This window comes from Xenopus tropicalis, chromosome 10 (genome assembly GCF_000004195.4).
Source record: "Xenopus tropicalis strain Nigerian chromosome 10, UCB_Xtro_10.0, whole genome shotgun sequence".
NCBI lineage: Eukaryota > Metazoa > Chordata > Amphibia > Anura > Pipidae > Xenopus > Xenopus tropicalis.
This window is the reverse complement of record NC_030686.2, coordinates 51,332,630-51,345,143: the sequence shown is the minus strand read 5'-3', so window position 1 is coordinate 51,345,143 and position 12,514 is coordinate 51,332,630. Positions and strand designations below refer to the sequence as shown.

At 51.0% G+C, this 12,514-nt stretch overlaps 1 protein-coding gene across 8 annotated transcripts in view; it reads right to left on the bottom strand.

Annotated features, from left to right (window-relative positions):
- The window catches only part of bptf (bromodomain PHD finger transcription factor), a 47,775-nt gene that overhangs the window by 7,516 nt on the left and 27,745 nt on the right, over positions 1-12,514 (bottom strand). For 4 of the 8 annotated variants that reach the window (XM_031894246.1, XM_031894244.1, XM_031894248.1 and 1 more), the window contains exons 14-28: positions 12,100-12,224; positions 11,754-11,882; positions 11,356-11,506; positions 11,123-11,246; positions 8,969-9,197; positions 6,132-6,293; positions 5,896-6,044; positions 5,436-5,562; positions 5,108-5,319; positions 4,770-4,995; positions 3,606-4,564; positions 2,943-3,025; positions 2,636-2,861; positions 2,197-2,510; positions 22-195 (exon numbers count right to left, since the gene is read on the bottom strand). In XM_031894246.1, coding sequence (XP_031750106.1) covers positions 22-195; positions 2,197-2,510; positions 2,636-2,861; positions 2,943-3,025; positions 3,606-4,564; positions 4,770-4,995; positions 5,108-5,319; positions 5,436-5,562; positions 5,896-6,044; positions 6,132-6,293; positions 8,969-9,197; positions 11,123-11,246; positions 11,356-11,506; positions 11,754-11,882; positions 12,100-12,224 — 3,390 coding nt within the window. The remainder of the gene's footprint in view (positions 1-21; positions 196-2,196; positions 2,511-2,635; positions 2,862-2,942; positions 3,026-3,605; positions 4,565-4,769; positions 4,996-5,107; positions 5,320-5,435; positions 5,563-5,895; positions 6,045-6,131; positions 6,294-8,968; positions 9,198-11,122; positions 11,247-11,355; positions 11,507-11,753; positions 11,883-12,099; positions 12,225-12,514) is intronic. The other 4 variants (XM_031894251.1, XM_031894250.1, XM_031894249.1 and 1 more) reach the window with 3 other exon arrangements.

Here is a 12,514-nt window from a genome sequence, read left to right as displayed (position 1 = left end):
AGAATCTTCCGTGCAACTCACTGTGTATCATCATAAGGCGTTCTGCAGATACAATACAACTCCTCACTGTTGCCCTCTTGTGGCCGCTTACAATCATTACAGATGTACACATCCACTTTCTTTGCTTCTTTCTCTGTGATCCCAACACATTCTCCATGAAACCAGTTACCACATAGCTCACAGCCAATATAGAACCTAAAAAGGTTACAATAAGATGACATGGCAGTCATTTACTCCATGCATGCTGGCACACATCATAAAGACGCATCCTACTTGGCTACAAAGCCCGGACCCAGGGAACCAGAATTCTCCCCAGGGGCTATTAGCCAGGAGCTCGGACCCAACATTTTTTTTATGGTTACCTGGCTCTGCAGCCTTGCCTGCTGTAACAGAACACTTTGTACACAGGCCGGTGGGACTGGCAGGACAAACACAATGCGGTGCCATTGGATACAGGAGCTTTAAAGCTGAGCGGCACGCAGTCCAATCCCACTGGCTTGTATTAGCCAACCTGCTGGAGATAGGTGAGGGCCTGGTACCTTGGCTAGGTACAGAAATATGTTCAGGCTGGGCGCACCTGTGGCATTACTACATTGGCACCAAGTGAGCCCGAGCCCAGTGCAAGGAAGCTCCATGGGACACAGAAAAGCCCAAGGCATTGCTAATCACTTGGAGACACGGGCTCTGCACTGAATTCAATATGAACCACTGGCAGGGGGTGCATGGAAATTTCAGCTGGGGGCAGCCACATTTACACTACAGTGTGCCCCCCAGATTGTGCAACAGCAGCACAAAGGTACACAGCCCAGTGTGCACACAGAACATTCTATATTTCTATGATTTGGTGACCACTTCCATTCGGCTTCCCATAGACAGGGCAAGGATCTGCCTTCTGACTAATGTTGGTAATGCCACGTGGCTCTCTCTGCCTCAAACTATGGATTATTTGAAGAACCCGGAATAATCCAGGCACAATATATACGATTGCTGGACCTCTGTGTGAACTGGCCAAACACAGGACTCTATGGGAAACACAACAAGAAGACAATGGCAATAGGCAATCATGAATGGGAAATGCAAGAGCTACATGAGGCATGGCACACTCACCCAAAGCAGATGAGTCCCTGGAGAATATTCTGAATAATATGTAACCCCCTTCATGCAATTAGGGATCTCTAGCCGCCCCTAATACTAACCTATTCCCTTACATTACCTGAGAGATTAGCCCTAACCCACAGAATTCAGCACATTACACATAGGATAATCACCCTAACACCCCAATCCTCACACAGCAAAGGTGACCCCCTAGCAGCACCCATGCTATTTCCCATAAGGTTCATGTGCCATAGTTCCATAGCTAGTTCCATGGAGATTTCCCGATGTTTCTCGCTGTGTCTATACAGCACATACTGTATACATTTCTACAGATTTATATCAAGCAACTCTAGCTCAGATGAAATGCTGCTACGGAACACAAACGGAAAACAGAAGCAACAGAAATGTGAGCCTGATTTGGCAAGTCCCTGAGAGGTCCCATAGACACAGGCGACTGTCACCTGTGTGTGCAAGCTGCATGACAATAACTGCAGGGGGGCCCCGGTTACCCTGGATGCACCTACTATGGGCACATTATGGAGCTGCAAGGTCAGCTTTAGCTTAATTCCCGGGGTCAGCTCCAACCTGAAGCATTCTTCACATAGAAATAATATCTCTCTTTTGTTTAAAAAGACTTGTGTTAGCAACAAAGGGTTAAAATAAAGGTGCTACCATAGAAATAAATTGGGATTACATATGACCTCCATTGATGCGCTGCACAGATTCAACGTTCCCTTAGGACAAAAGTATTGCGTGAGAAATGGGCCTAGGACAAAGAAGATTTGTGTGCCTGCTTCCCATAGGCCTATGGCTGAAAAGTGCCCAGAATCCCCTGCATCCTCACAACTGAACGCTTTGTGTGCCACTGGCCTTCCAGGGGCAGGATAATGGCCATGTTACATCTTTTGGAAGCACTAAATGTACAGAGGGAGCCTAAAACATGAGCGTAACTCCTGGCGTTCCGATAGTGACACTTTTGGGCTGAGAAGTTCTGCAGCCAATGACAGTGCTTGCTCGGCACACAACACCTTGCTGGACTAAAGGCTATGGGGCCACACTGAGCAAGTGATTGAGAGAGATCATGCTCGGTCAGTCACTCACTTGGACTCATCGTACGGAGTCTTGCAGATGCAGTAAATCTTGTTGTCTTTTTTAGATTCCTTTGAGGTAGTGGAAATCATTTTCTTCTTCTTGGACTTAGAAGGGACAGGCTCTTTATCCTCGTCTCTTTTCCTTTTGTGGGTAGATGCAGGGGGTGAGATGGCCGCTGGAGAGTTTGCACCCTGTGTGCTCTGTGGTGGGGGGGGAGAGGACAGTGGTGGCGTTGTCGGCATGGGTGCCACTGCGGCGGCAGCAGCGGCTTCAGCTCTCTCCTTTTCCTTTTGTATTTTGCTACGGTCTTTCTTTAGCTCTTCCTGCAAAAAGCACACAGAATGCATGGCTCTGGTACCAATCAGCCAGCACAGCTACACAGTAAGAGACACAAATACACTTCTGTACTAAGGCAACAGGGGCACGGCAGGGAACAGCAGCCACCTACCTGCACCTCTATCTGTAAGTCCTTGTCCAGCAGTGCCCGCTTCTTTAGAATCTCTGCCTTGAGCTGCTCCTTGTGCTTGAACAGCAGGGCGGAGAGCTTGCTGGCATTCTGCTTGCACCGCTTCTGCTCCACACTCTCCTCGCGCTTCCGCTTCTTCGCCGCTTGTTTTTCCTCCTTGTCAATTTTATCCAAGATGTACTTCATCACTTGGTTGCACACAATCATCCTGAAAAGCAAATAGATATATATATTCAGGGAGAAGTGACTTAACCCCATACTGCCAGATAAAAGCGTGTCACTTTCTCACCTCTGATTCTCTTCCCGTTCCAGAGGGGACAGCGTCTTCTTCTGTTTCAAGTGCTCTATAGCAGCGTTCTGCTTCATTACAACCTAGAGAGAGAGCTCATATAACTAAAGTAACTGTGCACATCTCCAGCTGTATTGACTTGGCTTTTAATCAATCAAGTGTTTCTCTCTTTTCTCCCTTAACACAGACAATACATTATGAGGATGTAACTTCCTCTGCACTCAGAGAATTCTGTATAATTTTATTCATAGATATATCTAGGAGCTGCCATATTGGTTGCCTCCAACCAAAATATATACTCAAACACCCGCTGAGCAGTGTAATCCGTCAGCAATCTATATTTCCCCTTTAACAACCTACTTATGTGTTGTTTAAGAATGATCGGCAACTTTATCCTTGTTTATATTAAAAACAGTTCTATTTGAGACAGGGCTTTAAGCAATAACACATTTCCAAGAAGATAGGACCCAGTAGCCAAATAAAATAGAACATTAAGGACCTGGGGAATCTTGTGGTACCAAACAATAAGCTGAACATGAACAATTAAGGGTGCCAACCACGTGGGTGCCTTCTCCATGATGGAACACAATACGGTGTGGAAGAGAGTGGTGTGGGTCTCCTCTCATGGAATGGGCCCTGTGAGAGAGCTGGGCACTTCCTTACCTGTTTCTGGATGATATCGCTCTGGCTGGAGGAATGAAGGCTCTGCTCTCGTTTCACGTCTTGCTGCTTTTTCTTTTGCTCTTTGAGTTGTTGCATCCTCTGCAGCTGCTCCTGCACACTAGCTGCCTGAACGGCAACGACATTCTGGATCTGATGCGCCTGAACAGCAGCGGCCTGCTGGATTTGGAAAGGCAGCTGCAGTTTGATTTGCTGGGGGATCCCTCCTGGTTGTGCCTGTATCTGGGCTACCACATGGGACTGCAAATGGGAAAAGACCTGCACCTGCTGCTGGAGCTGAGGGACAGTTATTACCTGGGTGTGGGGCGGCTGAATGTGCAACTGTGCTCGGGAAGGGGACTGCCCAGTCGCAATTGTCTGCATGTGGCTCTGCGCTGGGCCTGATGCTTGCAGCTGTTGTACTGGTGACTGGATTTTGAAGGAAGCTGGCAGTGTCATATGGACAGTTTGTGGAACCTGGCCCTGTACCAGCGGCGCAGTCTGGGTCTGAGGCCGGCTCTGAATTGGTGACTGGGGTGCGACTTGTGGAAGAGCCTGTGATACGGATGCCTGACAGGAAGATTTGGTTTCAGGCTGGCCAGAGATGGTTGGCTGAGCTTCCTTGGGCTGCGAGGCCTCAGCTGCTGAAAGTGTGTGTGGCTGTTCCAAAGGTAGCAGTGTATCAGGCGGCAGCTGGGACAGGGGCTGAGGGGTGAGAGGAGGCTGTGGCCCAGACTGAGATGCCGGGCTAGGATGGGTCAAGGCCGGAGCCAGCACCGACACTTGAGCTGGAGAGGATGTTGGGATCTGAGCCTTGGTGACTGCTGCTTCAGAGGGATCCAGGGCAGACCTTTCTTGGTCAGAGGTCAGTGGTGGGCATGGTGCCTTGGAAGGGGCCAATGGAGGAGGTGGAGGTTGGCTGTTCTGCACCAGATTCTGGGGGGAAGGTTTCTGCCCAGAGGCTGGAGAGAAAGCAAAATCACCAAAAATATTAGCCATTTAATATAAAAAAGTAAACCATGGAGAGCAAGGACAAGGTTACCGTTACCCCATGGATCTCAAACCTCTGACTTTTGAGGTTAATCCCCAAATCCTCCCATTTTCAATTGATTTTACCCAACTAGTGTGATATCACCAGTTGAAAGGTAGCAATGCATACACACATACCTTCTGAGAAAGCGGAGGGGGTCGATATCTGGGTTGTGCTGGTTGCCGAGGACACGGCAGGTAATGGAGTGAAGAGGAACCGCTGGATGGTGCCGTTTGGCATGGCTGCCTGCATCAGCTGCTGCCCTGGGGTTGGAATGATTGTCATCCCCGGAGGAATCAACTGCAATTGGCCAGTAGTCTGTCCCTGTCCCTGAACAACAACAGTGAGGCTCTGCCCACCACCCTGTGAAATGGATGCAAAGATGTAAGATACAAATGTGGTGCTGGGAGACTGTACCCGTGAGCCTGGAACCATCAGCCATACATTCCAGCACAAATGCTCGGTAACAACTGACCTGGCCCTGGGTAAGCTGCGTTAGCTGTGCCATTGTCAGCTTTACTTGTCCTTGCTGGGGTTTGGCAGCTTGAGGGGTGGTGGCCTGTGGCTGAGGCTGCTGTATGGGTGTGCCAACCTTCTGTGCCCCACTAGAAACAGTAGTGCCAGCGGCCACCGTGGTGGAGACAGGCTGGCCTCTTACAAATTGAGTTACAACCTGCTGAGGCTGCCCTGTAAAAGAAAATCTATTTTAGTGTAATCTGTTCCATGCCCCGTTGTCCCTTCTGGTATTTCATCCACACGAGGCATAGTACCGCCATTCTACAGAGAGGAAGGGACCTGCTTACCTGATGGAAGGATCCCCTGCTGTACAACAAGCGGTGCCCGTATAAAGTTCTTTCCCATTGCAGATTGCTGTATGGGGGTCCTTATAACTGCCACCCCTGGTCTTATCTGGGCCCCTGCAGTTATTACCTGTAGAGGAGTCAAAATTCAGCCATTACCTAGGTTACACAGGGAGAGGCAAATGTGGCACTGCTACAGGGTGGGTCAGGCAAATGGCTGCAGTATCCCTACGTCTCACCTTACTTGCCCACCCCCGCCCAAAGCCAAGGCAAATGTGGCACTGCTACAGGGTGGGTCAGGCAAAGGGCTGCAATATCCCTACGTCTCACCATACTTGCCCACCCCCGCCCAAAGCCAAGGCAAATGTGGCACTGCTACAGGGTGGGTCAGGCAAAGGGCTGCAATATCCCTACGTCTCACCATACTTGCCCACCCCCGCCCAAAGCCAAGGCAAATGCGTACCTGCTGGCTGGTGGTTGTAGCACAAGTAGTTCCTGGTGAGCTCTGCCGAATAGCAACAGTTGCCGTCCGAGGCTGGAAGGTGCTGTAAGTCTGCTGCCCTCCTGCATTCGTAGGAATGAGTCCCAATACTTTCGGCTGCACCTGAACTACTGCATAACGAGAGGCAATGGGGTGTTAGGCAAAGTGTGAGCGCTGCTTCATAAAGGCCAATATTCCCTCCCAGACAAAAGCCTTACCTCCTTGGGTTGCTGGCACATTCACTGCAACTAGCTTACTATTCACTGGCAGAGGAAGCTTTGTGATGACTTTGCCAGCCATAGTAACTGGGCTGCCTGTAATCTGGTAGTTCTGGCCCGATGTGGTGATGGTAGGACTGGACGTAACAGTTGTGCTGGAAGCTGCAAACAACATTGTCTGGTTATTGTCTCAGTAAAAGGTAAAATAAACTCAGGTTTCCTTACACTCAACAAGATAAGCTAGGGCTAAGGGCTAGCAGCAGAGATCCAGGGCAGATAGGGCTAAGGGCTAGCAGCAGAGATCCAGGGCAGATAGGGCTAAGGGCTAGCAGCAGAGATCCAGGGCAGATAGGGCTAAGGGCTAGCAGCAGAGATCCAGGGCAGATAGGGCTAAGGGCTAGCAGCAGAGATCCAGGGCAGATAGGGCTATGGGCTAGCAGCAGAGATCCAGGGCAGATAGGGCTATGGGCTAGCAGCAGAGATCCAGGGCAGATAGGGCTAAGGGCTAGCAGCAGAGATCCAGGGCAGATAGGGCTAAGGGCTAGCAGCAGAGATCCAGGGCAGATAGGGCTAAGGGCTAGCAGCAGAGATCCAGGGCAGATAGGGCTAAGGGCTAGCAGCAGAGATCCAGGGCAGATAGGGCTAAGGGCTAGCAGCAGAGATCCAGGGCAGATAGGGCTAAGGGCTAGCAGCAGAGATCCAGGGCAGATAGGGCTAAGGGCTAGCAGCAGAGATCCAGGGCAGATAGGGCTAAGGGCTAGCAGCAGAGATCCAGGGCAGATAGGGCTAAGGGCTAGCAGCAGAGATCCAGGGCAGATAGGGCTAAGGGCTAGCAGCAGAGATCCAGGGCAGATAGGGCTATGGGCTAGCAGCAGAGATCCAGGGCAGATAGGGCTATGGGCTAGCAGCAGAGATCCAGGGCAGATAGGGCTAAGGGCTAGCAGCAGAGATCCAGGGCAGATAGGGCTAAGGGCTAGCAGCAGAGATCCAGGGCAGATAGGGCTAAGGGCTAGCAGCAGAGATCCAGGGCAGATAGGGCTAAGGGCTAGCAGCAGAGATCCAGGGCAGATAGGGCTATGGGCTAGCAGCAGAGATCCAGGGCAGATAGGGCTATGGGCTAGCAGCAGAGATCCAGGGCAGATAGGGCTAAGGGCTAGCAGCAGAGATCCAGGGCAGATAGGGCTAAGGGCTAGCAGCAGAGATCCAGGGCAGATAGGGCTAAGGGCTAGCAGCAGAGATCCAGGGCAGATAGGGCTAAGGGCTAGCAGCAGAGATCCAGGGCAGATAGGGCTATGGGCTAGCAGCAGAGATCCAGGGCAGATAGGGCTATGGGCTAGCAGCAGAGATCCAGGGCAGATAGGGCTAAGGGCTAGCAGCAGAGATCCAGGGCAGATAGGGCTAAGGGCTAGCAGCAGAGATCCAGGGCAGATAGGGCTAAGGGCTAGCAGCAGAGATCCAGGGCAGATAGGGCTAAGGGCTAGCAGCAGAGATCCAGGGCAGATAGGGCTATGGGCTAGCAGCAGAGATCCAGGGCAGATAGGGCTATGGGCTAGCAGCAGAGATCCAGGGCAGATAGGGCTAAGGGCTAGCAGCAGAGATCCAGGGCAGATAGGGCTAAGGGCTAGCAGCAGAGATCCAGGGCAGATAGGGCTAAGGGCTAGCAGCAGAGATCCAGGGCAGATAGGGCTAAGGGCTAGCAGCAGAGATCCAGGGCAGATAGGGCTAAGGGCTAGCAGCAGAGATCCAGGGCAGATAGGGCTAAGGGCTAGCAGCAGAGATCCAGGGCAGATAGGGCTAAGGGCTAGCAGCAGAGATCCAGGGCAGATAGGGCTATGGGCTAGCAGCAGAGATCCAGGGCAGATAGGGCTATGGGCTAGCAGCAGAGATCCAGGGCAGATAGGGCTAAGGGCTAGCAGCAGGATCCAGGGCAGATAGGGCTAAGGGCTAGCAGCAGAGATCCAGGGCAGATAGGGCTAAGGGCTAGCAGCAGAGATCCAGGGCAGATAGGGCTATGGGCTAGCAGCAGAGATCCAGGGCAGATAGGGCTATGGGCTAGCAGCAGAGATCCAGGGCAGATAGGGCTAAGGGCTAGCAGCAGAGATCCAGGGCAGATAGGGCTAAGGGCTAGCAGCAGAGATCCAGGGCAGATAGGGCTAAGGGCTAGCAGCAGAGATCCAGGGCAGATAGGGCTAAGGGCTAGCAGCAGAGATCCAGGGCAGATAGGGCTATGGGCTAGCAGCAGAGATCCAGGGCAGATAGGGCTATGGGCTAGCAGCAGAGATCCAGGGCAGATAGGGCTAAGGGCTAGCAGCAGAGATCCAGGGCAGATAGGGCTAAGGGCTAGCAGCAGAGATCCAGGGCAGATAGGGCTAAGGGCTAGCAGCAGAGATCCAGGGCAGATAGGGCTAAGGGCTAGCAGCAGAGATCCAGGGCAGATAGGGCTATGGGCTAGCAGCAGAGATCCAGGGCAGATAGGGCTATGGGCTAGCAGCAGAGATCCAGGGCAGATAGGGCTAAGGGCTAGCAGCAGAGATCCAGGGCAGATAGGGCTAAGGGCTAGCAGCAGAGATCCAGGGCAGATAGGGCTAAGGGCTAGCAGCAGAGATCCAGGGCAGATAGGGCTATGGGCTAGCAGCAGAGATCCAGGGCAGATAGGGCTATGGGCTAGCAGCAGAGATCCAGGGCAGATAGGGCTATGGGCTAGCAGCAGAGATCCAGGGCAGATAGGGCTATGGGCTAGCAGCAGAGATCCAGGGCAGATAGGGCTAAGGGCTAGCAGCAGAGATCCAGGGCAGATAGGGCTAAGGGCTAGCAGCAGAGATCCAGGGCCCACTTACCTGTAGTGGTCTGGCCTTGCTTAACCCAAGTTGCAAACGTCTGGTGAAAGTTCTTGTTCTGCTGGAATGTTACGGTTGCTGGAGAGCCGACCTTTGTTGCAAGAACAACTTTGGTTCCGGGGGTGACGGAGCCCACCATCACTTTGTGGGGAGTGGAGAGGGGAGTAGCAGGGCTGCTGGAGGAGATATTGCTCACACAAGGCTGCTGTTTCTGCTGCTCCAGGCGTTTCTGTTAGAGGGACAGGTCATTTCAGTGAAGTCACATTAACACTAAAGGAACAATAGATTTACCTTTGGGACCCCCAACCTCTGTTACTTATGAGCCACATTCACATGTAAAGAGTCGGGGAGCAACACCAGTGTAAGAGTTTCTGGGGGGAGCCCAATATGGGCTGTAAATGGCTATTTGGTAGCCCCTAATGGACTGGCAGCCAATAGGAGGCTCTGTTTGTCAGTGCGCCTGGTTTTGTTGCAGATAAAACTTCCCTCAAAGCCGACAATTCAAATTTAAGAACCTGTTTTGAGGCCGCTGGGAGCAACATGTTCCCCCCGAGCCACTGGCTGGGGATCATTCCCTTGGAGGGCAAAACAAGCATCATATCATAACTTGTGCTGAAAAGATATCTTGTCAAATCATTCAATTAAAATACTAATTTGCTTTATTTTAATCATCAATTACAAATATATCCTTGTTTTTTTCTAGAAATATGCTTATAATGAATTATACCATCTATTGCCCATTTGTGTTTACAGATAAGGAGGAGTTAACTAATGTGGGTTTTACCTGCTTGAGTCATTTCATCAACTGCTTTACATTAATCTCACAATGTCCCCTTTCCCTGGATAAAAAGAAGCTGTAGTAGTTTAACCCTTCAAATCTGTCACCCTTTTGCCCAGGAGTAGGAAGTACAGAGAATCAGAGCTCTGTACCTGGGTAAGTACTGGGGGGAGATTGGATTCACTTACCCAGGGGGAGGTTCCTGCCTGACCATGGGAAAGAGAGCAGCCCAGGAGCAGGAAGTACAGAGAATCAGAGCTCTGTACCTGGGTAAGTACTGGGGGGGAGATTGGATTCACTTACCCAGGGGGGAGTTCCTGCCTGACCATGGGAAAGAGAGCAGCCCAGGAGCAGGAAGTACAGAGAATCAGAGCTCTGTACCTGGGTAAGTACTGGGGGGAGATTGGATTCACTTACCCGGGGGGGGGGGGGTTCCTGCCTGACCATGGGAAAGAGAGCAGCCCAGGAGCAGGAAGTACAGAGAATCAGAGCTCTGTACCTGGGTAAGTACTGGGGGGAGATTGGATTCACTTACCCAGGGGGGGTTCCTGCCTGACCATGGGAAAGAGAGCAGCCCAGGAGCAGGAAGTACAGAGAATCAGAGCTCTGTACCTGGGTAAGTACTGGGGGGAGATTGGATTCACTTACCCAGGGGGAGGTTCCTGCCTGACCATGGGAAAGAGAGCAGCCCAGGAGCAGGAAGTACAGAGAATCAGAGCTCTGTACCTGGGTAAGTACTGGGGGGAGATTGGATTCACTTACCCAGGGGGAGGTTCCTGCCTGACCATGGGAAAGAGAGCAGCCCAGGAGCAGGAAGTACAGAGAATCAGAGCTCTGTACCTGGGTAAGTACTGGGGGGAGATTGGATTCACTTACCCAGGGGGGGGGTTCCTGCCTGACCATGGGAAAGAGAGCAGCCCAGAAGCAGGAAGTACAGAGAATCAGAGCTCTGTACCTGGGTAAGTACTGGGGGGAGATAAGATTCACTTACCCAGGGGGAGGTTCCTGCCTGACCATGGGAAAGAGAGCAGCCCAGGAGCAGGAAGTACAGGGAATCAGAGCTCTGTACCTGGGTAAGTACTGGGGGGAGATTGGATTCGCTTACCCAGGGGGAGGTTCCTGCCTGACCATGGGAAAGAGAGCAGCCCAGGAGCAGGAAGTACAGAGAATCAGTAAAAAGTGTGGTTATTATAGGTATAGGGCAGACTATAAAGGATGGGCGCAGGGGCTGGGACTAGCTAGGCACCCTGTACTTATGCTTGAGCCAAGACTAAGCACATGAAATACAAATGCCTAATATGCACACCCCACCATTCCCCACAAGCACAGACACATGCCAAGCTATTCTAACAGGTGGGAGCACTTGTCCCTGTCACCTGCTGAGCGGTCAAGCGCTGTTGCTTTAGTTGAGCCTCCACTTGGGCCTTCATCTCCTCTGACTTCTTCTGATCACTAACCTTAGACTGCTGCTCCACAGCCTGGACCTTTTCTTTCTCCACCCTGAAAAGAAGAGGCACAGAAAACAGCTCCTGATAACTGTGCATATAATGTGCGACCTGTCCGTGCCGTGCTAGGTGTGGCCCTGAGGGAACGCGGAACCAATAGTTACCTTTCTGAAAAGCATTTAATCTCCCATATCTCCAGTTCCTCCTCGGGGACCCAAGTCTCTAGAATGATAGGACCTGTCTGCTTGGGGATTACTGGTCTCTTGGGCCTCAAGGCACTTGATCGAAGCCCCTTCCTCTGGGGAATAGGTGATTCTGGAAAAAGCAAAGGCACAAAAAAACTATGGCACATAATGATTCCCCTGTACTAAACACAATTCAGCAGGAACAGCCCCCTAAGTTTGCTCATAGCCTGTACAGAGAGATACCATAAAACTATGGCACGTAATGATTCCCCTGTACTAAACACAATTCAGCAGGAACAGATGCTACACACAGGTAAGGCTAGAGAGGGAAAAACAGAACTTCCGGTGCAAGAAGATGGATATGGAATTCAGCATACCTTTTGGTGCCTCTGGAATGCCCAAAGGACAAATGATCTTCCTAATGCAATATTCTGATCGTATCCCATATGGACCAACATCTCTCCTCTTGATGATCTCAGTAGTTGTAATCTCACTTTCAGAGGTTTCTGGAAAAACACAGACATGTTATATTCCACTTTCCACACAATGGACTCCTACAGCGACAACTTCCGCAGTAAGTGCCCCACTTCATCTGGGAGCCAAAACCAAAGGTACGGAAGGATCAAACTGAACATGCTTAACACATACATGCACTTCAGAGAAATTATTTTCAGGACTGCCACAAAGTAGCCCCAACAACCAGAGAAAGCCACCAGGACATACCTGTCTTTGTTATCCCCCCACCTGGAGGGGGCTTAGCTGCCATGTCATCCCATCGTAAACTTGCCCACAGCAAGCGCAGCATGAGACTCACACCAGCCAATGACTTCACTGTTTGAAGACGATACCTGCAAGAGATACACTTAGTAGGACTCTTATAGTGACTTAGAGACACGCTAAATAACATTTGCACTAGAAAACTGGAAATGATTCCCAATGTAGCTCAAACACAATACCCTTATACGCTATGTACGGTCTGTCCCAGAGTGGGCAAGTGCAGTTACTGGTCACTAATATTATATACATATACACAGCAATGCTATCTGTTGGCTAACAAGTGTAAACTGCATTGCCAGAATGCGCTACAGCAGTTTTGGAGGGAAGTTTTAGGACACAGAAGGGTAAGAAAGTTAAATAA